Source organism: Varroa destructor, unplaced genomic scaffold, assembly GCF_002443255.2.
Source record: "Varroa destructor unplaced genomic scaffold, Vdes_3.0 BEIS01000001.1, whole genome shotgun sequence".
Lineage (NCBI taxonomy): Eukaryota > Metazoa > Arthropoda > Arachnida > Mesostigmata > Varroidae > Varroa > Varroa destructor.
In genome coordinates this window covers 34,225,816-34,252,252 of record NW_019211454.1, presented here as the reverse complement: position 1 = coordinate 34,252,252, position 26,437 = coordinate 34,225,816, and the positions used below count along the sequence as shown (strand labels likewise).

Genomic DNA, 26,437 nt, shown 5'->3' with positions numbered 1-26,437 from the left:
GGCGATAACTTAACGTCGATATGATCTCCTTAGCAACTCTGTTGCTTACATACACCAATGCGACTGGTGGGATCCCATCCGCTCGTTTGCTACTCTCCTTGTCTTTCGTCTTTTCTTTATTTTATATTTTGCCGTCCTGTTCGTTGACATTCTGCTGCGCAGTCAGACGAAGATCTCCCGAAAATCCACACTATACCCCTCCATTTGAGCGCCGTGCTTCCCTATCGTACGGGCAAAGTAGCCGATAGTTGTAGCAGCTACTGCCGATCATGCTAGCAAACAAGCCGAAGAAATAACTTGAGTAAATGCGTCGACACTGGTACAGGTTCCCATACGAATATCTTGACAGGCGGCGGAAAGTTTCAAATTGACTCGGCCTCTATCGCGGCATTTATATATATATATATATATATATATATATATATGCATCTATAAAATTCAAAAATATGCCACTACTGCTATCAACATCATCGACAACACCCCCTTCCCCCATAGGCACCTAAAATTGCCGCCTTTTGCTGCCGTGATAGACCCATTTCGTTACGGCTATTGCTGGTATGACACGGTGCGATAGTTTCTCTGGACATAAATGAGCACGGCGAACCCGACATGGATGCCACGGTTGCCTGAGGTCCTGGCACAAACGAAAGCAAGAAAAGTCTACCGCAATGAACCTGCACATAATGAGCAGCAGAAAAGAACTACCGAACATCCGCTTCACATCTCATTTCTTTTTAGCAAACGTTAATGACCTGTAAAGGACTTCTCTTAGGCTCCATTCGACCTGTGTATTTATGAATAGAAATATCAAATAATCCTTTCTGCCTCACCTTCCGCAAACGCCCGCTAAGAGATGAGGGACATCATTGACTCAGACAACAAGTAACGCGATAAATTGTATTTTTTCAGTACCACACCAGCTGACCAATGTCATCGGCACGTTATTAGCAGCTACGTCCTCGAAGCATCCTCGATCGCATACCTGCTTGTATGCCTGTTGATAGCGGCTGCCTGCCTGCCTGCTTGTTTGTGTCATTTCTGTTGTCGATTTGTGACTACTCCTGTTATTTGTAATGCTAGCGTAATCGCGCGTAGCTCAGATCCGCTGCCCTGAGACAGGGGACAAAGAGATCATGGGAGCGATTGCTTATCGTTCGTTGATGTCCTTCCTATGGCGCCGACGACGGCTGCTGCTGCGCCGGTTTTCGCTGCTGCTACTTGGCCCTTTGCTTCAGTTGAGTTACACACAGCGTGATGTATCGTCGGCAAAAGCGAGACGCCATCCGATCTGTCGTTAGCGCCGACGCTGGCGCGACGCAGGGTAGAGATAGTGGGGGGACAGAGAGAGTATTTTTCGTAGCAGAACATCTTGTACGGTGTTCGATAACCTTTATAGTAACGCTCGTGCTATGTTCAACGTATGTCCGTGTACTGGATAAGTTCTCTCAAAAAGACTCCCCGCTTTCAGCCGTCCAATGTTCATTGCTCGTTAGCGCTAATCGTCTGTAGCCATCAACGATTGCAGACCGCCATTTAATGTCGTGGCAGACTCCACTACTGCGAAGGCTCACGTGAAACCCATACACACATACCATGTGATCAAGCATGACGGCGCATGGTGGCAACAGTGTAACCATCACAATGGTAGCAGTAAGCCTAAAACCAATGGAAACATATCGGTACGTATAGGGTATTGTAGACGAATCGAGGATTGGGTCAAACTGAAAACACTGATTTCGCAACTGACCGAAGAATGCTAGCCGATAATAAGGCTGTAAGCAAGTAAAAGGAGGGGGAGGACCAGGGGAAATACGCGATTTAAAACATTTATTCAACTCCCCCACTAGCTAATAGTGCTATACTGATTGGAATGCCATAAGCAAGCTGGGCAATCACGTGAGCTTTGCGTTACAATCTCCGGCTGGCCACTCACTTGTTTGGCTTATGGTAGACATCTCGGCTAGGTTGATGGAATTTTGCTTGTTTGCTGCCCCTTTGATGCCTTCAGGGAAATTGCACTTGAGCCAACCTCATCACTAGCCCGCAATCTCCTCCGCTATATTTTTGTGACCCAAACTTCACGATGTTCGTCCGGCTTTGTGTGACTTTGTGCCGCGTCGGCTAGCATTGAAACGTCGCCTGATCCGCTGCTAGTTCTACCCTCAACCGCGCTCACCTTCTCGTTTGCATCTGTACATCATCTCTCATTGAGTCCAGTCGGGTCAGGCCAAGAGCCATCGTCCCAGAACAAACGTCGAGCGGAGATCGACAAGGCGACACGAGGGGAACGAAGTTTCCCAAGTTTATGATGGAGATGGGCACGCCACATCTTGCCTGCAGAGCTCGCTTCCGACGCATGCCCGAATCGCGGGTTCTACTCGTATGAGTTCCTCTGGTGGTGATGTGGTGTATGCTCTCAGAGCTGTAGGCCTCAGACTCCAGGTCCATTGAGCCTGTGCCGATCTGAACACCAGACAGTCACCACCCCCGACACACATATCCACGCACACATCGGTTGCGGTACCTCTCGAAGTCGAGCTTCGTAGCTGAGTACCAATAAAGATGTTGATTACTGATTGCTTTATTACTTCAAAATATTCAAACAACAAATATTCACTCCTCAAGTCGCTCAATAGAAAAGCCGGTTAGCCAGTTCTTTTATCGCTATCAGAGAAAAGAGGAGCGAAGTGACGCTGATGCTGTTGCTAGGAGAGTCGGCTGACCGTAACGTTTTAATCGCTAGAGAATCAGAGTTTAGTTGGATGACCTATCGATGCATGCACATAGGTAAACGTAGGCTGACATCTATATTGCTAGACATGCTTATGAATTACAGCGGCGACGGCGACGGCGGCGGCGGCGGTGGCGGCGGCGGCAGCGGCAAAACAAAACATCTACTTCATTAATATACGCATGGTGACGTTTTCTGGTAACAGTGGTACGGACTTCGGTCGGTCGACGCAATTGACGCCTGCGAAATCTCTGCGCATAGCTTCGTTTGGACATCGTAAGTCGAGTCGGAAGACTATCTAAAAACCGTACTTTAGCAACGCGATAGTGAATAAGCTGTTCTATCTAAAACATAATAACGCTGCTATTTCCCAACGGCGAGACCTCAAACTCCGTCATCGGTGCATCAATACTATTTATGATGGTGATATTCTATATTGTCCGGAGTATCAGGTTGCCCAAGTAACCACAATTACCCACCACAAGCGGCCCCATAGTGACAGCTCATCTGGGGCTAACATTAATGAACAACGACGGCACACATATGTTTAAAAATAGCATTGTATACCAAAACGATGCTTCACATTGTAAGAACTAGCGTTTTTGCGCGGCTGATTTACGCAGCTAACACGCCGATACGAGTGTCACGGACGAGCGAAATCGTCAAAATTGGAGAGCTTTAGAAGCGATAGCCAACGACGCCATTAAAGGTACTCGAGATGTCGTCATAATAATAATAAAATAATAGCTGTTATGAAACGGCATTTAATATATGTTCTCGTTTCATGAACCCGTGCCGCCGTGCCGATATGGTGTAGCACAGAACCCAACGCAACAACCTATTCGTTCCTGGTGTTCAATTGGCGGTAGCCGCGAGCTGACGCATCTGTGATTCACATGGGTATAAACCTCGTTGATACTTTTGTGCCTGTGTGCGTACGCATTTGTCAGCATGCTGAACGCTGAGATAATTCTTTACAACAAATGGCTAGCAGAAACAACATTGTTTGTTGGGAAGCTTCAGAGGGGCGTGGTAAGCGACGGTAGGAGCCCGGGGCGTTGATGGGTGCGTGAAGAGACGGGGCTGTTACGATAATCATATCGGGTCGAGGTGGTAGTCGTTCGTTTGCCGCTACCGAAAAACCAGAAGAACTATGCTATTTCTCGTGCAGCAGCGACAGAAGCAGCACCTCAAGAGAGTAGAAATCTTTCTTTTCTGGAGAGTTATCTTCATTTGGTCTCCCGTTCTCTGTCTCCGAGAGAAATACCGCAGCAGGCTAGGCGAGAGTAAACGCAGCTGTGGACCTATCGCACATGTTGAGAACTTCGGCTAATGCTGTCGCTGATGATGGCATCCACTACGCGCACGGTGGCGTACGATGCATGCGACTGACGAGACAGGAATACTGAATACTCAAGTGAAGCTCACAACCTCGCTACTATGGCGGTCTAACTAACGCCCCCGCTCCTCATGAGGTCTCATCTAATGCTTCCGTCCAACCGGCCGTCCAGTCGCACTCGTAGCGCAGTAGGGCGACGACAACGGTGAAACGCAGTTCCCGAAAGTCGTCTGGCAACAAGGGCAGAATGTGAGCAGCAGTCACATAGAGAGCAGGTTCAGCCGCATGTGGGCGTACTCACGCGCAGCCCAACGAAGTATCAAACCTCCACTAGGCAAAAGCAGTTAGAGCTTAAAGGCTCTCACCGTAGACATGTGCCTATGGTGAGAGCTGTGCTCATTTCTGTCGATCACAATTCAGGTGCCACCCAACAGCTACTGCAGCAGTAGAAGAAGCAACAGTTTCTTGAGTGGCTCATCCCTTGATTCGATCAAGCTGAAGAGCTTGTCCAAGCGATCATGAATGCTCATCATGAAGTCATGTTTACTCTGCAGTTCTAATAAAATCCATCGACCGCAGGGGGAGAGGCCTAATGGGGGTAGAAAGGGACAACAGGCTTTCAAGTGGAAAAGATTTTGCACTGAGTGAACGACAAAGAGTCTCTGGTTATGAAACTCGTCGATCGAAAGAAAGAGTTGATTGATTACTAATTGATATTTTCGTTCAGTAAGCAAACACCGAATATAGTTTAACACCCTGATACACGCAAATCGCGTGAAACACTGCTGGTGTACTTTTCAAATGCGAAATTACAAACATTATGGCTAATTTTGCCAGAAACGGTCAGTGCATTTTTTTCTACCAAATATATCATTCAGTATATAGCAAGCATAGGCGAGTGCAGAGTTGCTCACCTCTGTGCGCACAGAGACGACGAGAAAAATCGGATTCCCGCAGTGAACAATCGAAGAGTGAGATTTCGACGACGGTAGTGGCCTCTCCCAAACGGTCGAAAGTCTCTCGATGACATTTGCCTCCTATGTACTCTGTCTGTGCGACCCGAGTCGAGAGTCGCTCGAAGGTTCTGAGGTCCTGCTGCCGCCCAAGCCATCAAGTAACAAAGCCGACCTACAGGACATGGACGTTGAACATGCTGCGAACACAAGTCTTCAATTGAAGCTGTCGGATTGGTCTTGTCGATCGCTAGTCGCTAGCCGATTACAGCGCAAGCCGTAAGGGAAGATGGGGCGAGACAGGGGGTCAGGGGAAATGAAGTCTATGGCAATACACTAGCAATATAGCTATAGATCGACAATATCTTGTTTCGAACCGGTCGGTGCTGACGGCTGATGTGTACGGCCATATTCGTGGCATACTCATAAGGCAGTAATGATTCTCCTGCCTAGGAAGCCTGCTTAGGCCGCCATCGAATCCAATGGACGCTTTGTCAGCCCACGAGAAAGGAAGGTGGGCTCATTAGAGCTCGTTCAGGGCCGGCATTGTCCTTTTTCTTCGTTGGCCTCTATCATTGCTATCTCCTACTCACACGTCTAACGCCGTTGTTGTTGCTGCTACTGCTGCAACTCCAACAAGCAGAAGAATGACTTGGGTCACCAAAATCGCGAGTGTCCTGGCGCGATATCCCGCTACACATACAGCGTTCATTAAATAAGATCTTCGTCCTCACAACATTTTGGGTTCAGATTTTCTATCCGAATCTGGGTCTAAAATGATGAGATCGTTTATATCACGCCTTCTATCATTTTCTAATAACAACGGCGACGTCTGACGATTCCACTGCACGTTTTCATAGTACAAGTAACAAAGCGAATATTTAAAGTATAAGTCATTAGAGTATAGGTTAAAAATGAACAAAAAAGTTTCCGAACCTCTAAGTATCATTGCTTTTCTGCTACGACTGTACACGTGCTGTACAGATGAAACCGACTAGTTAGACATTGCCAAAGGAACTTATTAGTGTAGGATAATGTCGACAATTTACATCTGGGGATCAGTATTCAATTTTGATTCACCCTTCTTTCGAAAACGATAGACTGTGAGGTACCGCCGCACACACACACAAATTATATATATATATATATATATATATATATATACAAAAGTTATTACAACTAACAGGCTGGATAAATCATACGGAGAAAAAATGACGTCAGAATTGGTACTTTGTCCACAAATGAGGGGTCCACCTCGATCAGTGCGCTAGATTTGTTTGACGTTGGTGGAGATCAAGATGTTAATCCAAGCGAGCAAGAAAAAAACGGCGGCACACAGCGTTAGGTAATGGTATCCCGCCTTGATCCAAATCCTCTCGCTGACAGATCCCCCGCGGGGAAATCCGACATAGCCAGATCCCGACGCAGCTATAACTGTGTATTCTGTGTGCGGCCATAGCTATAAAGGAACTGTTATACTCGGCCAGCTCCCAGTTCCCGTCTCTTGCCGTTCCGATAACAGCAGTGGCGATAGGAAGAACTAAAACAACAGCAGCAGAGGCAAACAAGAGCGTCGTCGTCGTCGTCGTCGTCGTTGTTCAGAGCGAACTACCGCTACGAGACCAGTGAACGGAGTCCTCGCATGTAACCAACTTCTACAGATGTATGTACACATCGTATGCATATATATATATATATATCGATGTGCATAGATCTATGTAGGTCGCTTGGATACGGCAGCGACAGTGTCTGCGGCGTTCGAACTGTTGTCGCCTATGGCAAACAGAGGTACTACTAGCAATTGCCGTGCCTAATAGAAGTAATAGTGTCATGGACAGAAGCACAGTAGAACGTCGCTGATAACGCCACCCAACGCGAGAACGTGAGCACCCGCTCACGGTCCGACGATTCATCGCTCTCGATGGGTACTTTTTCATGGGAACGACGCAAAAATGGGCCGCGCAGAAAAAAACTTGTGCGGGACGTTCTCGCACAAGAGAAACGGAGCGAAAGAATGAACGAGGTTTTTCTCTCACCGTTGCCTGAGCCAGAGAATCAGTCGGTGTTCTTTTGTTCAGGAGGGAAGTAAGCTGGCTGCAGAAAATGATAGTCAGAACCCCACAACAGGGTTCGAGTCGGCGACTCTACCGGTTGCTCGTTCGATTGCTAGGTTAGCTGATTGGCGTGTGGCGCGGGCGCCGATGAACTTCAAAGCTTCGAAGGTCGTCGGAGCTGTGATTTTGATGTTCGTGGGGTGGCTCTTGGTCGATGGTGATGATTCAATAAAAGATCGCGCAGTCATAGTCAGCGGCGGCGGGGGTCGTGTTCGTTGTCCTCTCCAAGGCTGGGTGGTCCGAAGGCAAACGCCGAAGGACTGTCCAGGCCGCTGCTTTTAACGTGTCGACGGGAATAAGCATTCGGTAAGTGTGGGAGCGAGAGAAAGGGTGTGTGACGCCTGCCCGGACGCACTGAAGTGGCAGGCGCAAGTTTCGAATTAGCCGCAATAATAGCAACTATAGTGGTTGAAATAGTGGGGGTAGTATAGCGTTTAGCATGATCTTGGTAGCCGTTGTAGGCACATCGAGAGTCTAATAATAATCATAATAATAATAAGAGGGGAGAAATATAAGGGGAGGGGGGGAATAATAAGGGAGAATAATAATAATCATCGTCCATCAGTCAGGCGAAGACTTTTGTAACAATTGTACAGATTTCTTAATGTGCGTGTATTTGTTTATATGAAATGCGCTATAGAGTAAATGATCTTAGCATAGGCTTCAGGCATAATGGACACGAAAAATTTTCGCGCTCGTTTAGGTCAGAAGCACTACGGACTAACGAAACCAATTGCAGAAGTAGATATACACGGGGCTGCCCGTTAGAGACGAACTACGGCAAATTGAGAAACTTACCAGGACAAAAATCCCACGGCTAACCGATGCGATAGAGTTGACGATGGCGAAACAGTTCACCAATATGCACGAAAGTCTAGCACTGGCTAATCGAAGAGCGCAACGACGCATTCAAAGAAAACAGCCTGACTCACTGAGCTCGCTAAAGATATCCTGCCTGCTCCGAAGGCTAGAATGGGAATGGCGAATTCGGATGATGGCAAGCACAAAAAAGAAACGACATTTGGTGATACGATTGGCGCGACCAGGAGTGAAAGCTTAAGAATTCACTCGATGAGTGCGCTCTCATGAAGTTGGTTATAATACAGAAGTTGACTGGATCGGATCAGAGATTTTGTAAGTTAGGTCGTTTTTACTAGAAACGAATTTGTTGTCCGAGCTAGAATTCCTTCGAAACGACAAGTTTTGTATGAAAAAAAGTACCGACACTCGAAATTCGACTGCCGAGAGAAGTAACTGCGCGGGGCACCGTTCGGCACTTGGTGACAGCTAGTAACTAGTTATATACACACACCGGAAGTGCAACTCTGAGCAAAATCTAGCTTTTTTCAAGATCTTCCCAGCGAACGATAACTGTCAAAGCATAGGGTTCTGCATACGTACGCCTGCATTTATCTACATAGGCCCAATTACGTGCAAACCTTAGAACGAGCTCGAGATGAGCGGACGACCTCAACACGTAGAGGCGTTTGGCAGACACAATCGAATTACGAGGAAGTAGATAATACATAGTCAGCTTGTATGTAAACATATTGTACTCACAGGTATCGTATCATCAGCGCCTGTGCACGCGGCGTCGGCAGTCACAGTAGTAACCGGGGTAGCTGCACTAACTGCGTCACTGTCCAACGATGACGAGTACAATTCGGGCGATTAGCGGCTATTTGTGGCCATATTTTTGAAGTATGATTAGATTTACCCCAAACAGAAGATGAAATATTGAAAGATGATGTTACCGCTGCGTGCATTGCCAGTACATTGTATTCTATCGACTAATACATACAATAGATCAACAACTAACCATCACTGAAGTAGTGCGGGGTGCTCGATGCGATCGTGGCCCGATAGATCACTACCGTTCTGTGACTAGCTCGCAACGAGCAGTTCGGTACTCGCTGAGTCATATCGTTCCTTTATCGATTTGATGATTTCGACGAGTAACAGCAAGTATTTTCCATCGTCTGAAGTCGTAGCATCAGCAGCAAAAACACCAGAATCGAACTCCGCTACCGCACAATCTATTTGTGCGCATGAAGGCATGTGAAGCAGCAGTACAGAACTGCAGAAGATTAAGTGGATTACGCCGGCAATCAACTTGTTCCTTCTCGGAAGCGTGATGGTGTTCTATAGCCGATCAACGCCCAAACGGGGCCTATTCGACACAATGACAACCCACATCACCGAATGAAGCAAATCAAGAAGCACGCGACGTGAACCAACTACGAATGCAGAATGGCTGTCGCTCGAGCAACTGACCCCGTCTATCGGTCAGGCCATTGGTGAAAGCGTCAAATGTATCTATCTCCTACAATCAGTACAATATATTCGAATGAGATACAATTATCCATCGTATCGTACCTCGTTTCTAGTTGGCTGTTGAATCATTTCGAACAGACAAACTGTATCAACACTCAGATTAGAATAAAGGTAGGCCGACATGGAGTTCTCAGAGCACCAGCAGACGTTCGAGTGCTCCGCAGCGTACGCTCCCGAAACATATCGTTTTGATGTCTGTATGCATATCTTATGGATATATGATCTTTAACTAGGACTGTACCGCGATCTCGCACCCACTTCTGAATCCCTACGTAAGTGAAACATAATTATGAGCTAGGTAAACCAGGCTTCACAGCATGGAAACCCAAATCTGGCTCAAGCAGCTCACCTTTGTAATAGCGAGAAGTTGATTTGAGAATGACCTGCAATAAGAGCAAAACAACAAACAATCAATTTAGATCTAATGTTCAGTTCATCACCCACCCTTGAATAATGTTTTTTTTTCGACACCTAAGTTCTAACTTGGTAAAGCCCTAGTCGATGGGAATTATGTTAACTTGAAGATTATAAAATTAATTCAAGGAAAAGCATTAAGAATACGAGTCGAAGTGGTCAGTCGTGAAGGGAATTCTACGAACTACCTGAACCGTTAAGGAGGCGGTAAGGGTGCGAATCTTTACCCGCACCACCCTATTTACTGAACAGAAATGCTATGCAGTATATGTGGTATAACGATATTGTCCTGATTTAAGGGCCTTAAAGGGCGCACCGATTTGTTAAACTGGACACTGTTTGCTAATAGTAAGTGTAAGCATTAAGCTGAGATTTACTTAGGGTAATCTTTGGTTCTCTTTGAAATGGTTTGCAAATTTCCCTATATTTACTAATCAATATAGTTATAATGAATGCGTTTGCCCTAGGCGTAAGTGAGATCTAGGAAAACATGATTTCGACAGGGGTGCTCTGTCCGTTTACGAGCACGAATCACATAAACATAATTTGTTGTACATGTTATTTGTATTAACACATGTACACCTGGATGAGTGCTTTTTCAAGCAATGATCGAAGGCACAGAAAAGAGGGCCTGGCTATTATACATTCGTTTATTTTCGTAATTATTGTTGATACAATACCATCGGTCTTGACAGAGTGTCATCATATACACGTCATGTATCGTTGACAAAGCGTGCAATCTCAAAAGACGCGTGCGAGCCCATTTCATTACGGTTATGGTGGTCATTCGACGTTTGAACGGGCGCTCGCCTTTCGTCGGGTCATATGATCGAACTGACGAATTATAGTCACTGCGGCAGCAGCAGTAATAGAAGGGGCTTCTGCGGGTCGTTACATTCGCGCCGTGGCCACAGATAGAGCGGTGCATAAGTGTCGGCGTCAGTAGTCACCGATTGCCGCGATGCCGCTGGACGACGGCACGAAGCCTTTGGGAACAGAGACATCATCTCCCGTCGAGCTAAGTTCAAGTGTTACCTTTCTTCATCCAAGGTGGGCTCGTGATCGTACAAAAGAAGCAATTTAGGTAATAGCCCGTTCGAGTAGTCAGCAGGGGCGGCGGCGCTTTCGTCATCGCATCTCTGCTAGCATGGCCCTCTACCGATGAGGAACTATGAATATCTTCTACCTTCCCCATCCCACCTAACCATCGCCTAGCCAGCAAGGAGCTTGTAGGTGAAGAAAACGAAATGGAAGGAGAGAACGCAGTGGAAGGCGTCGATGAAGACATCATCTTGGTCATCATAGTCTTCGCCGGTGTTATCGTTCAACTAAAGATCGTCCGTGAAGTCACTAGGAGGAGACGACCGGCTGAAGCTGCAGTAGAAATAACAGCAGAACCACTTAGAGCCACCAGGGTGGCTGCTGATTCCGTGGCTACTTTCCGCCAAGAAAAAATTGACGGAGATCAACGAAAACGGCGAATTAGACGAAGTTCTGCAGCAGACGTAGATTTCGTAGAGCCGCCCGGCTCGGCTGTTCCCGGGGGACAACAGCAGCCGTAGCGATAGGTTTCAGTCAAATGGGTGGCTAGATGTGTAGCTCAGGTGAGCTAGCTTATGCCAGATCAATAATGGCAACAGCGGCCGTCGCCGCTGTTCCCCTGATCACGGTGACAGAACAATGACGGAGAAACGAGCAGTAGCAGCAGCATTAGGCAGTAGTGACGAAGCGAAGGCGTCAATTGGTTGGCCGACCTGCCGCAAAGGTCCATGTAGCAAGCAGAAGGCGCTGCCATCATAGGATCAAAGGCTTTCCGTTTTTCTACGTGCTGTATAGAAGGTACCAATGAACGACCACGATGCTGATAATCACACTGATTGGGTCCCAAATGCCTCATTCGGCACAGCACGCGCGTATTATATAATGTATGCGCAATATGCGATATATATGTAATTATATGCAATATACAAGCGGTACGAACGCGCGTTTGCACTCACACCACTATGCACGCATGATAATGGGGCTAGAGCAGCTACGATCGGCCATTGCCCCTAGAATTGCTTGCTCACGCCTGCTACACCTGCGGCCGCTGCTGCCTGATCGGCTGACGGAGCCGTTCGTAGAGGGGCATCCATGTGAAGATCCCGCTGACCAAGGAGGGCGGGCCATCGTACCACTGCCGTCAGCATCAAATAGCATAGAGGCAGACCATCAGTAAAGGCGATAGCACCAATGGCAGCCGCACTGTGTGTAAGTAAGACCACCGAGGTGGCCGCGACTACAGAGCGACGCGGGCCGACGAGCGCAGAGAGCACGACGAATCCTCCGACGAAACGATGGAACAGACCAGCGTAGCTGGGACTTGTCCTGTGCATAGACGGTTAGATCATGACAACGCCGCCGCAATCACTGCAGCCACGATTATCGTTACATACACGTATAGATATATATATATGCTGCATCAATAAAGACTCTACAGCATAGCTAAATGACAGCGACAGCTATAGACAAAAGACGGCATAGACACTGACAGAATCAGCAATAGAGAAGTAATGGTACAACGGAAAACTCTTTACTAAGCCACCATCCATCCGTGCCTGGCTTTCCGCTGTTACTGTGTGATCTCAGTATTAAGCTACTGTTTGTTGTTGTTGTTGTCGTTGTTGTTGTACTGCAGACCAGAAAGAACGAAAAAAAGGAGATTGTCAGCAGGAGTCACAAACGTGTACAGACAGAAGGGAGAGGAAATGAGAGAAGTGCGGAAAAGCCGAAAAGTATCGAAAGTAGTCAGAGTAGTTCTAACTGAGCGGTGGAGGACGCCACTGCCATCGACACGGCTGATATCGATTGGGGTCGGACTCTCGACCGAACGGTCACGATCACAATACCTCGCTCGTCGTAGCACCTTTCGACATACGACACACTCATTATTATTATTGTGCTTACAGCATAAAGTCCCCAGCAGCGGACGGATCGAAATGGCCAGAGAAAGAACGCGTCGCCAACCAGAGGTCGTCGCTTGCCAACTGCATCACTCTGAATCACAGCGGTAACAGAAACATTGAGAGCAGCAATAGAGACGTCGATGTCGAGGGCGACGGTGGTAACCAGAAAACAAAAGGATTCTAAAAACCCAAATGCTACTACTCTCAGGCCAGCCAACAATAACCACGGCGACAGCATGAGCGGGCGTACAGAATATCACTGCTTACATACACAAAATATTTTACTCTATGGACATTTGATTAAAAGACGAATCGCATCGTTTATTGATTTTACACATTGGTGACACCCTGGAAGTGAAAATGAAAAAAATCAACTAGTATTATATATATTTTATATATATTATATATATTAGATTATGAAGGGGTGAAAAAAGCGCAAAATTTTACCTAGGAAATCTAGCTCGGGACCTGACCATTCTGAGTCCTGCACCCTCCTCGTAGCTTATTCAGTAGCATAATGTTACAATACACCCAATTAACATAACTGGTGTCTCTACAAATTGTTGCTGATCTCTGCAAAAACTTCACCTTCCCTATTTCGCGTTGGTTTTAGTTGCGCCAAAAGGGAACAGACTCACTTCCAGACGTTTACACAGATGCCCCCTGAATTCGCGCATGCCGCGAATATATAGAGTGTCACTATAGGTTAAAACCACCGGATGTGGCTGGTAAGCGGCCTTAGTGCACGACCGATGCATAATATTTGGATCCATGGAAGTCCGTCTATTATATGTGAGCCGCTATCTTACCATGTGGCAGACCATTTTTCAAGGACCGAGTAGCCTACCAAAACCTAAAAGACACGAGATACGCAATGACAATAGTGATCTGCACGCGACAGTCTTGTATGTATGTATGTACGTACGTACGTACGTTCTTCTTACGTGTGACATTACGGATTCTCATCCAGTGCGTGTCCACGTTTTGTTTATGGCATTGATAAATGTTGCTCGCCCATTTTCGTCGAACTACTTGAGACAGTGGTTCTGCACGAAATTCAAATATATTGTTGACGGTACACTTATCAAGGGGCCGTCGAGTTTTGTCCTGTAATTACCCTGGAGCGCTTTTCGTTCAGCTATGAGCGGCCTATGGACCAGATTTTAATAAAAGCATATCCAAATTCGACCGCAGAGAAGTCGGAGGTGACAATTCAATATTTTCCTTAGAAATTACTGTATAATCATTTGTAGAATGCGGTAACATTAGCTAGCAAAGACCGTTTTGCTGTCTAAAAGACAAATGGATTTGTATTCCAATTTGCCAAATTGCAAGTTAATGGATGGGTAGAGCATGAATAAAGAAGGACATTTCCAAACCTCAACATTGAAAAGTTCACAATACTATAGTTGTTCAGTCACTATATAGAACAGATGTGTTAATATATCTATCAACGATACATAAATACCCAAGCATTCAGGATGAATTCAGAGGGCTGGAGTCAAGCACTTCAGCAATAACAGTCAAATGATAACAAACAACAGTTCTCCGGCATTTTGTGCCGTCTTGAAAGCCCTTAAAAACGCTACTAGTTGACAGACGGCCGATACAAAACAACAATTCAAAAACAGACAAACCCAAGCACATAGTATATGAACCCACCCATCTTTTTATTTCGCTGCTCATGCTGCTGCCCCTCGACGTGACAACGCCAAGCAGCGTGGAGTAGGAATCCTTTGTGGAAGGCAGATAATCCTGAACTATGGCCTGCTGTCACAGAGAAGCTAAAAGGACGAACATGCGAAAACGATTCTATTCTTGAAGCAACACTTAAACATTCGAATAGCGGCGACCATAATCGTTGTAGACACATGGCAGTCGACCAGGTAGTTCAGCAAAGGCTGCATTAAACTAGTGTCGAATAGGCGATATACGACATGACACTCGGCCATATAAAAATCTTACGAACTTCAAAAGTACCTAACTGTTAAAATAGTACGATGCAATAATCTACTTATGGTGTGATCATAAAAGGTTTTAATCTGGCACACAAAAGTACGCAATGAAGTACTGCTCTATTTTTGAACCGTTTGGATGCTGGGACTGTGGCGTCTCGCCTGTTGAGTAACAGAATTCGAGATAGATAAATGGGAATTTAAGTTATTAGGATCCTCTTGTAAACAATTTTTTCCCTAACTATAAGCAGACGCTATTGAAATATTCCAGATTGACAGCTATGCGTTGCTGCCACAAGTTATGGAATCGACAGCTAACGAAATTAATGGAACTTGCCATTCAGGCCCTTCGAATCGTGTATGCATCGTGCCAGATTACAAAAACAAGTTCGCTCCAACTTCCCTCGTACCTATGACTCGGCAACACATTAACTAACTCCGAATTTCATTCGGAATCTACTAACCCCATCGTGTCACACGCTGTCACCATCCATAAGCGGACAGCCGCTCTACAACCTTTGGAAGTAAACAAAATACTCTGTTGAAGTTTTCGAGCTCTCGATTTTAATCCCTCACCGCGTGAAGTCACGCTAGACATCTTAAGATGTAACTGTTACATAATTTGTTGTGAATGCAGCTGCATCGATGTCCTCGAAATCAAAGCCCCCTTCTCAAATCATCTCTTCCCATGAAAAAAGTCTGTGCACAAGTGCCTCCCTTCGCGTAGCGGTGAGCCGGTGCGTGTCTGTGTGACGATATCGTATACGTTCCGAAACGAATTAAAAATACAAAATGAAGGATTAGGTGAACAGTAACGGAAGGCTCGCAGCAGTGGAGGGCGGCACGGAGAAGTCACCAAGCACGTAATTAATTTTAAAGAGCAAAGTCAATGAAAATAGAAAAAAAATATTAGATAAAAATGAACGTTCCATAATAAGTGGTCGTGCTCATTGGATAAAAGCGCTTACACAATAGATTTGTATGTCTAAACGGATGCGTCAATACGTCAGCATTAGGTGACTTGTGACAGAGACGTGCGCAAGCCTGGGTTTTTCTAAGTGCAGGCTGTTTTTGTGCTCCGTTCCATTCTTACACTGTGTTTTTCTTTTTGTTAATAAGAAATCGTGAGACGGATACGAACAAACGTAATACCTATCTAAACATCACAGCAGCGCGCAAAGCGAAAGAAGCAACGGAATGCCTATCGCCGTCTCAATTAAAAGCCAATTATTTCATTGAGAAATCGCAGTAGGGTCGATAAATAATCGCGTTCCAACGACAACGATAAAAGAACTACGGCAATGGCCTTTCAAACAGACGTCTGAAGTTTCGTCTAGAGTTCCTGTTTAGGATCTTTTCTTTCGTCCTTTTTTCCTTCTTGTCCTGTCTGCTCTCTCGATCTTATCCTGTCACTAATAATAATAGTCGGATACTACTACATCTCGGGCCCATGGTTGCCACCACTGGGGCACTTCGTTTAAATGGGCTTTTGCTTGGTCACCTTTAAATTCTACATATTCGTTCTCGCAAACAGTGAATACTGCGTTGGGCGGTTGGCGTTTAAAGGCTAAAGGCCCAAATGCGTCCTATTGAAAGGGCTTCGCATTTGTTAAGGAACAAAACTGCAACCATCGCGGTGGGACGCAACCGCGCCAATAGGCATTCAAAAATGACAGGATAGACAGCCAAATCGATATATAGATGGATGAGTTGAAACTAAGATCCTAAAAGAGGACGGCAAATTAAGGCAGACTGGGTAAGGTGACAATCCCGCTTCTCTTCGTAAGGTAAAGGCGGTGAAATGGCCTGATGAGCCGATCGAGAAAAGGAAAAAAAGATAGCAAAAAAATAAGATGGGTGTGCTGTCTGTGTAAAAGTGAGACACGTAAGCCTGACATACGTAAGCAGAAAGCCGTCATACGTACACCTTTTTCGTTACCAAGCTATATCTACCTTTTCACCTACAGCTGCGCTGGTTAAGTTCAAATGCTATAGATTGAGTGACTGTCTTACTGCTGTGTCGCCACTTGCGACATGGGACAAGCAAATCTAACAAAACGTAAATAAATTGATCAATCTCTGTGAAAACTATTAATACGTAAGGACCAAATTTCTGATGTAGTCAGCTGACTAAGACGGTTCGTCGTGTAGGCGAAAGAAGTTATTGTCTAGCTTTACAATTTGGTGGTGCCTATTTTTATTTCATAAGTTTTCAGTTCGAACAAAGTAGGAAGCTGGAACACGGACGTATTGAACGGGCCGTGTGCAACGTTTAGGATGCGATTGCTCGGAGCAAATGTAAACAGAGCAGCTGCGTGGTGATATGAGCATTAGATGGAAATACACGCGGAGCGTTTTGTAGCAAAGGCCGTCGCTGAAATTAGGATTTGAAGTTTTTTCAAGGCCATAAAACTTTGTGGCAAGATGTAGACAACGTACGCAACGGACAGTTATCTTGCAGCTGGTTGATGAATGCGCAGAATCACAGGCACTTGTACTTAGAAGTAACGAGACGGGACTGATACTCCTAATAAGTTAAACCCGACATGCATAAAAACTCTCAAAGTTCGCCCTTATCAAGAACACTTTTGAAGTACATCGACCAGCATTTTTCGATACTAGATATATTAGGAAAGTTTAAGGAGTGCAATATATCTGTACTGAATATATCGACAGATGGTATAGCCAGCACCGGACTATCTCGCCACTTGCTTTTGATTGCATAATACAAATAGTTTCGATCAATTCTGTGCAGCTTACTTTGTATAAACTTAACGTCTACTTAGTTTGCCGTAGTATATGACGGAAGTGACGTAGTAGAATATCCTGTGAATTAAGCGTGTGAGCGCTTGTTATACAAATGGAGCACATAGCCTTTGCAAGCCAATCAATCTTTACACTATACTCCTGCCGCTTCTATAGAGCGACCCTCATTTTACGAACCCTTAGGAAAAATCAACCAGCTCTATAGCTAAGCATTGAATACATCAGACGTGAGCTCGTTTCTCTGCTCGAAGTATATTGTACTTCTAACGATGTTTGATAACTTCTTAGCGATACCTAACACGGGTCAAATTCGAAATCTACGATAGAATGTTTCACACTCACCACGCCATTGTGTTAAAAACGAGGATCGTTAAAATCCAGAGAACAGAGGCCGCAAAACTGCGTTGCATCATCATGGTGGTCAAGCAGCCCTCTCACAAGCACGTGTGCCAATAACACCAAAGCCGAATACGGCTCACACTATGCGCGACGAAACAAATTGCCCTAGTTGTACAGCGTTCTTCCGTTGTCAAAACACAAATGCGGCAACGATGTTCCTCTGTCTTCGCTGTTGCCGCGGAGACTAACGGAAACGACAAGCGTTGCGACTAGCCAGAACTACCGTCGAATCTCTGGGTAGTCAGGTGGGGTCAGTTCGATTATGTCACTTGAACGGTCTGAACGGGAGAGGTTATGCAGGGCTTCTTTAGTCCCTAGCTCTTCTTTTGACATCTCATGAGCACCGCAACGCTGTCTCCCCGTTAACTCGATCGAAAACTCACGCACAACGTCAAATTTGCGATCACCGGCAGAATCAAAGAACGCATGCACGTATCGACCTCGAGCAAGCGCTTGGCCTTCTGGTCGTTGAGAAGTCTGCCCGCTCGAGATATCGGCCCTGCCACAGTGCCACCCTGCTGGCGTCGACCACAGAGAGGGTGAGGGGAGAGGCGGAGCCTCAACCTCCAGAAGGCGGAGCTGAAGACCCCGGACGCGGCAGAGCGGACCACGACCACGACGACGACGGCAACGGCGGCGATGGCGACGACCAAATCAACAAAAAGCACAGGCGAAGGTCTTCGCACCGCACAACACAACACTCCGAACGAACACACATCGAACGAACGGACGGACGCCGAACCTCAAACAGGCCGCAGCGACAATGGGAGATAGGAGAGACACGAGCGCACGCAGCACAATTCATTGCTTCCATTATTGACGTGAGGACGGTAATGATGAGGCGGAGGAGGTAGGAGAACGTTGGTGTTAACGACGTACGCTCGAATTCATCTTACAGGAAACGTGTTCAATGCAACAGTTGCAGTTAAGGCCCGAAGACTGGCACATGAACCTAATTCAGCAACGGCTAATTCAGGAAACATTATCGTATGATACCTGTTGCTCTTATTGAGGGTATTGCATATCGATTCGATCGTCGTATAGGTGAAGCTGGCGCACATTCAAACGAAGATACGTTAACTGACAAAGCTGTTGATTGGCTAGGTTGAATGACAGCGTAGCTGGACAACATAATGAATGGGAGACAAAATAGGCGCGTGCCTGTCGAGAAGCAGTATCGAACTCCTCGAACGCGGCACTGTTTCGAATCAGCAAAACGTCATTTATCCTAGCTAAGTGCCTATTGATGAACGCAGCAGTGACGTTTGTTATCGTTGCTATTTATTGCGTAACACACGCGTTCATTGGTATCTACAGCTGCAAATGGCCACGATCGTATTGTTGACCAGCACCAGCAAGCGCCGCGCAAATGCAACGTTCGTAAAAGAAATCAATATGTAGGTCTTAGTGGTTCCATATTGCGACCCATTTCGTGCACGGCTCGCATTCGACGCACATCTTTATACCTTCCTATAGCACTTCTATTCTACCTTTTTCTCTCTTTCAACCTTTCTTTCTCCACGTTAGTCGTTCAGACAAACAGACAGCCGGCCAGCCAGCAATTACTCACTTGCCCTGTTGAAGTGACCGCAGATCGTTGGCTGGAAGCTACGTTACACAATGCGCTCACTCGTTCGTCCGCTGTCTGGTGACGTCGCTATTTAAATAAGCATACGACATTCTCCAACATTCTTGCACAGCAACGTCAATTCGCTCGAGATCTGGTGTACGGATCTGGCCGACTGGCCACGACAAATCGGCCATAATGATGGTGCCTACTCCGGAATGATTGAGTTGGTGTTAGGTCATACATAATAACAAGATACAAAAACAGCTTAAAACAATTCGTCTTGAACCTTGACTCCGATGACTGGGTTGTTATTGCTGCTATTGCGATGAATGCCCAAAATGATACGAAAAGGCTGCTGCCATTTATCGATGGAATGGGGAAAAGAAGACCGCGAGGCCAATGGCACTGTGGTAAGGCCAAAAGTCGAGGGGGGAGAGAGTGAAACTTATATTTGAGAGGAAGAGTCTGTTACCCAACACAGCGGCCCCATCCCCGTTACCCCCGCCCCGTTTATCTTCTTCTAACGCCGACGGGTAGTGTGTTGGTTGTACCCTTGGCGTGCTATTGTTTAAGGACGACACTCCGCTGCTGAGCCTGGTGTCGTCCTTTCAGCTCAATGGTCTCGGCAGCTGCTCAAGTATTTTGCGCGGACCGGTTGTACCTTAGAGAGCTCCAGTGCTGAAGTGGCAAGATATGACTGGGATAGACACTCTCACATTGCTCACATGAACGGCACACAAATAACGCCTTCCGTTCCGCTTGTGCAGACAGGCTACTGGCAGTCAAAAACAAAGGAGAAAAAACTGTCGAAACGTGAAAGTATCGTCGTCGTACGAATGGCAGCGCCGAACAGTCGCAACGGCGACGGCGGCGGCGATGGCGGCGACGGCGGCGGCACTGATATTCTTGAGAGCGCCCATCAAGAGTGTTCGGGTTAAGAGATGAAAGCTATGAGTCGACAAACGGCAACGAGCTTGAGATGGAGTCATGCGAGTGAGCGGACGGACGGACGGACGGACGGACGACGACACACTGAAACAAATAGGAATTATAGTCGAGTCATTGCTAGCAGTTATAGCTTCTAGGCAGAACGACTTCAAAGGAAGTTTTTCTCTTTATTTCCTCTGTTGTCGCCCTCCCTCTCACTGACAGAACCCTCGCCGTCATGTTTACCTTCGTACTATTCAGTGGATCTGGTCAGGCGTCCGTGGCACGGGGATGAGCTGATACTGGTCGACAGTGGAGCGGTACACGCGAAGCGAAAGTCTGCGAATGTGACACAGGATCAATGAAAGAAAAAAGGACAACGGAATTAAGGATTTATTATTAACATAAAGTAACTATTTGGTAAGCGGCTCGAAACATTTTTTATGTTTGTGCTGACCTCTTCAGTGATAATTGTATGAGTACCTATGTTGATGGTAGATATAACAATACTATTTATATACAGTGGCCCAAACCGGTTGAATTAGTCATTTGTCGGCCGCCCAGCCCGCCACCGTAACAACGATGGCGATAACGAAGATGATGGCAAATATCAAGCTCCATTCAATAACCGAAGCCATGGTTTCTTCCACGAAATTGCTCCATTGAGACAGATTAATAATATTGCAAAAATAAATGGTACAAGGACGATTCGAAACTGCGGTCGCAGACGAAATGCTACGTCGTCTGACACTGCTGATGCTGGCGCCGGAATTAGCCTCTCGAGCGATCTGACCACAAGACATAACCGCAAATTAAACATGCTTAAGAGAATAGATCAACCGTAGCCGAATGTGGTGAATCAGATGCAGACGCAGCCGTTAACGCGCACTATTCGTCTGACGGATTTGTTCGTTTAACTCCCTGTTCGAAAATATGCCTCGTAGCGTATTGTAGTTTCAAAATCATTGCGTGTTTACCATACACTGCTTCGTTGTATGGTTCAATTTGCCATGTCGTTCAACTATATTATTTAATTGTTTTAATCGAGACTTTCTAGATGCACTGCAGAAGCGTACCGGTTCCTTAGCGCGTAACCGATAATCAGCAGCCTTCGAGACGCTATTCTTAGGTTACAGTTTACCGTTAGTTTAAGCAAAGAAAACATCCTTGTGTCATCGCATCGGCAAATGCATCGTATGCGAAATCCCGTTCCTCTCTGAAAAACCAACATCAGGTTATCCAAAACACAAAAAAATATGGCCTAATACATGCATACTGTGCTATTGGTTAGTGTGAGCCCTGCGATAACGTTAGTAAACATCTTTTGACAGTAATCGGACACAGATACGGCTGCTTTACGTTAATAATCCATTTCCTCTTTGAAATAGTAAAGGAAGTTTCAGAGTGGCTAATGTGAAGTTATTCATCATGGTAACATCACAGTTGACGCAGAGGGCTACAATGTTTCGTTTACAGCCAACGTAAAAGGCCCCTAACACATTTTACCCCCTCTCCCCTCCCCTCAAATACTGAATGAAGCCTTCCGGAATCGGGGAGCACAGTGGGAATGCTCGCTTATTACCCTGCACAGTTTGGATAGGATGCTGCCAAATAAATATGAAAGCCCTTTAGAGCGTGTCACTGTGTTTTCCGGAATTATTGTATGTGCATAAGCTCATGTATTCGTGTATACATATATAGTGAACTTCTATACTGCATACAAATCTTTGACATCCTTTTGACTCCATGACCTTTTAAACGATTTTGATAAACGTGGGTGAAATTTGATGTTTTTAATATTTGAAGGGTCAATAAGCGATACAGCAACAGAGAGTTCCTTTAGGCTATCCATAACACCAGTGTGTGAACCAGTTCTAAGGGTTCATCGTTACCGGCAAAAGTAACCGAATTGTCCTACAGTAAAGCAAAATATGGTTTATGGCATCAGCAGCTGGCTGCGCCTATTTAAACTTTTATCATGACAATTAATGTCCGGACGTGTTAAGCATTTCATTGCGTCAGCAATTGCATTGGCTGTGATCGAAGTAATGCCGAATGTCAAAGTGTTCAAAGAGCTAAGCTGACATAAAATGCCGCTAAGTTTCATACAATCATCGATTAGCTAAGCGCCTTCGGATCAAACACCATAGTATTTGTAGTTAAAGTAGTACCGAAACGATAGTTGTTTATTGTTGAAGTTTGAGTCAAGCGGCCCGATTGAAGAGCCTTCAAGTTTAGCGACGAGCGAAAGAGCAGCGCGATCGGTGGCGGCTTTTGGAAAGCCGCTAATCTAAAGGTGGTGGTGGTGGGTGGCTACAGCGGAGCGGCCATTCTGGACAGAGAGAGAGCAAGACCCTCGGCAAACAACTCCACTACCGTCGTGTATGTCTTCATCGACTTCAGGCGACTTTGGTGGCCTAACCAGCCGCCTCTCTTTGCTCCAGCCGTTCTCGGGTGCTTCAGCTTTCAGACTATTACGCGCCATTTTCAGGATTGACCTTGGCCGGCAGATGGCGCTAAAATCCGAGTTCGCTCAACGTAGCTTTAGTTAACGCAGCGACTATATCGCCCCCTGGTGGAACTCTAGTCTTAACAGTAAATGCAACAGAAGCGTCGGGCTAGCCGTAGGTGATTTGATTAGTCTATGCGTGAACAACCGCAAGCAAGCACGGTACGCTGCATCGGTTGTGAGACGGGCGCGAGAAAGGGGCGGCTCTACAAACGGTGGACTGAGCGTACAAGACAACCGTTACAACGACCGGCAGGCATTCGTACAACAGCAGCCACCGGCGGCGGCAATTTTGCTGTCCCCCATCCCCTCGGCCAACAACAACCCCACCATAGTTTCCTCCTTTCGCAAACCCCCGATCCTTAGGGCGACGGACGGACGAACAAGCAAGCATCGGCTAGGAATGTGCAGCCATGCGTGTCAGTGCCGTTTCGAGACAACCGTCGTAATGTACTATCGTTCGGTAAGCGCCTGTGGTCTAATCATCGATTGGGATGTGATTCCCAACTCTTCGCCCCACGCCGTCTACAGAGGCCTATGATTACCAAGACAGTCCATCGTTTCAGGTGCCGCACATGGGACTAGCGAGTACGTCGCAATGTATATATATTGGTGCAAGATAAAAACTGCTCAAAGATTAAAACGTGGCGAAAGCTAAAGATGGCACACAACAATGACATTTGGGTACCCCGTTCATAAAAAAGAAATTAGCGTTACATTGCACATTTTGATTGTTTGCCGATAACGATACACCCGTTTAGTGTGATTCCTTTTTTTCTTAGCTTACACTTTATTATATAACTTATGTCTTAATATTTTTTTAGTTATTACATACGCAATGATGCTGTGTACGAAAATCAGGTACAAAATATATCCTTGCTTGGCGCTGTTTCTAGAATATGGCAACGTCATATATGGTAAAATGGCGGTGCCCGAAAGTAACTAAAGATATAGACAATTTCCAATTTGCGCTACTACATCCATCCCGGTGTCAAGCTATCTATATATCAGGCAACTTGTTATAATAGTAATTACTCGTTTAATCGTCGGTCATTAAGGAACGTCATCAGTACCATCTTTATCTCTTTTGTAATGCTCACTCGAAGTATATTCTGAATATTATAGCTCTTTTATTTTATAACAAAGCTGAGCCGTTAAATTTCGCTCAATAATAATAATACTGTAGTTTAACGTGAATGGTACGGTAATAACAATCCTGACGTCTGTCGTTAAGGTGTGGTCATTTACAGCTCTCTGCCTATATGTGTGCTTCGCGCTGCCCGGTCCTGTAAAGTCTACTACATGTGTGTACACATAAGTAGATGAGCGTATACTCAAATTGAAGTCGCAGAGAAGAAACGAGCTCGTTTTAGGAGGTACAGTAGCTATACAAGGGGGTCTGCCCCCCGTACAGATACGTTGGGTGGATCCTAACGACATATATAAGGCAAACGGTAGCTAATGTAATCTATGAAACGCGCGAAATTTCTTTCATCTTTGTGGGCGTCAACATTTGCTCATAAAACTTTGGTGGGCTAAAAGGCCCAAATGCTATACGACGTCACGGAGTGACATAAATATAAAGCAAAAAAAAACTATAGGAAGGAGGGGTAAATGATTGGAAAAAGTTAAACAAACGTTCGTCACTAGAAGAGTGTAAACTGAGCGACTGTTCAGAGGGATCAGGTCAAATACTTATGACGCTTCTAAATGATGCATTTTAGTATATACACGCGATAAGAGAGCCAGGCATAAATAAATGTTTAGTCATCTCTTTGGCCAATTTGAGCCATAAGCGAAATTAACAAAGTTTGATTAACGAATAACGAAGCTTAGGTATTGGCTTTATAACATTTGCCGTATTAAAAACTTGCTACATATTAATGTTTCGCAGAGGAACTAGTGTTTTTGCGTAAAAGTCGCATTGATAAACAGTATAAAATAGAGTTCAACACGTTATTATTATTCGGCTATTAAAAGCCGTACGAATAACTAGAGAAAAAAGAGCCTTAAAGAAACTTTGTTGACACCACGAGTGGAGAAGGTGCTGGTTGGCTTGTGGGCCAAGACTAGTTGGTCTTAAAATGAAGAGCGTGGGGATGATAGGAAACAAAGGTCAGCTTCGAAAATTAAATGAAGCTCAAATCAGGAACAAGCCGAATTCCAATTAGAGGCAGCGAAGTAGGTTTTAAATATTTAAACTGCAAATCAATTTGTATCAACTTGTAGCCTTTCGCCCAACTTACTTCTGAGTATAGCTCTTCGTCCTGTGTTCCTCGGCGCATTTGCAGCTCCAATTACGAAAACGGATGTTCTTATTTGTGGCCGATTTATGTGTTTATTGAAAAATATGAACTTACCACTTCTATCTAGGAAATCTGTAAGATCTAAACTTGAATGGCGCCATGGATCATTAGAATCGATCCTCATCAGACTTGCCACGCGGAACTTGGAAAAAGTCAAGAAGTAGACTACGCATTTAGAAGATTGATATTTGGGTTTATAGATAAAGAACTGAATCCACAAATGCTAACCATTCATTTCTGAGAAAGTGTTTCACGCGTTGACCTGTAACAGCAGACTATCCGTTTCCTGTCGCCCTTTTAATTACTAGGGGCGTTCGTGTACGGTACAGGGGGGTCAGAAAAAAGATATAAGCACATGGAATATAAAGGTTCGGTGAGCACTTTTCCGTGATTTCCAATTGGTGCATTTCTTAGAAAATTGGATGTTGGCCAGTGCTAGATGCTTAAGATGAATTCGTTCAATAGCTTGTTGGCAAGACACTTGTCCACAGAGACATTCATTCTAAGAGATTATTCCTAAACAAATGAACAAACTGTGGTTGGCAGTATTTTGAAGCGAGCTGTCATCGTGAAGCAACGCCACACCGGCAATCATTACGCCCTAGTAAAGTGTATTTGTCGTCAGCTGTTCGACCTTTGCCGAGGGCCTAATACATTATTTTTTTCAACTGTGATTTTTACAATTTATAGAATTGATTGAGGAAAACCCGTTAACCTACAACTCATGCAAATCAGAGAATGACGAAGAACTAGATGGAGTGGGTGTCAAGTTGGTCAAAGGTGCAGTATCTTCATAAGGTGAAAGGCCTTCAGCCCGTCAATAGCTAATGAGGAAAGCAAATAAGGCACATTTCATTGATACGTGGATGTGGTTATTCCACCTGAAATCTTTCTAATAGCTCGGCACTGTTGGAAGCGGCCGTCGAACTTACGCATATAGTCAACTAAACGGTTCGATTGTCACTTTCGACAGCCAAATTCTGAAAAGAACCATTGTCATCCATAGACATGCGTCGATTTTTAATTCAATTGAATGCCTGTGCTTTGGCCTAGATTTGGTAAAACCGCGATAAAGGTGTGCTATGGAGTGGTATGTTTATTTAGAGATGACCTCCTGGCCTATTTGATTTGTCTACAGTTTTCTTCGACTGATTTTTACGGTTAAACAACGATTA

At 45.4% G+C, this 26,437-nt stretch overlaps 1 protein-coding gene across 4 annotated transcripts in view; it reads right to left on the bottom strand.

The window, feature by feature from the left end:
• LOC111255606 (protein Wnt-8a-like) overlaps positions 1 to 20,713 on the bottom strand; it is a 39,069-nt gene extending 18,356 nt beyond the window's left edge. For 3 of the 4 annotated variants that reach the window (XM_022817732.2, XM_022817734.2, XM_022817736.2), the window contains exons 1-2: positions 17,894 to 20,713; positions 9,821 to 9,854 (exon numbers count right to left, since the gene is read on the bottom strand). In XM_022817732.2, the coding sequence (XP_022673467.1) occupies positions 9,821 to 9,854; positions 17,894 to 17,967 (108 nt within the window). In that variant the 5' untranslated portion in view covers positions 17,968 to 20,713. The remainder of the gene's footprint in view (positions 1 to 9,820; positions 9,855 to 17,893) is intronic. The other variant, XM_022817733.2, reaches the window with a different exon arrangement.
• Between the last annotated feature and the right edge of the window lie 5,724 nt (positions 20,714 to 26,437).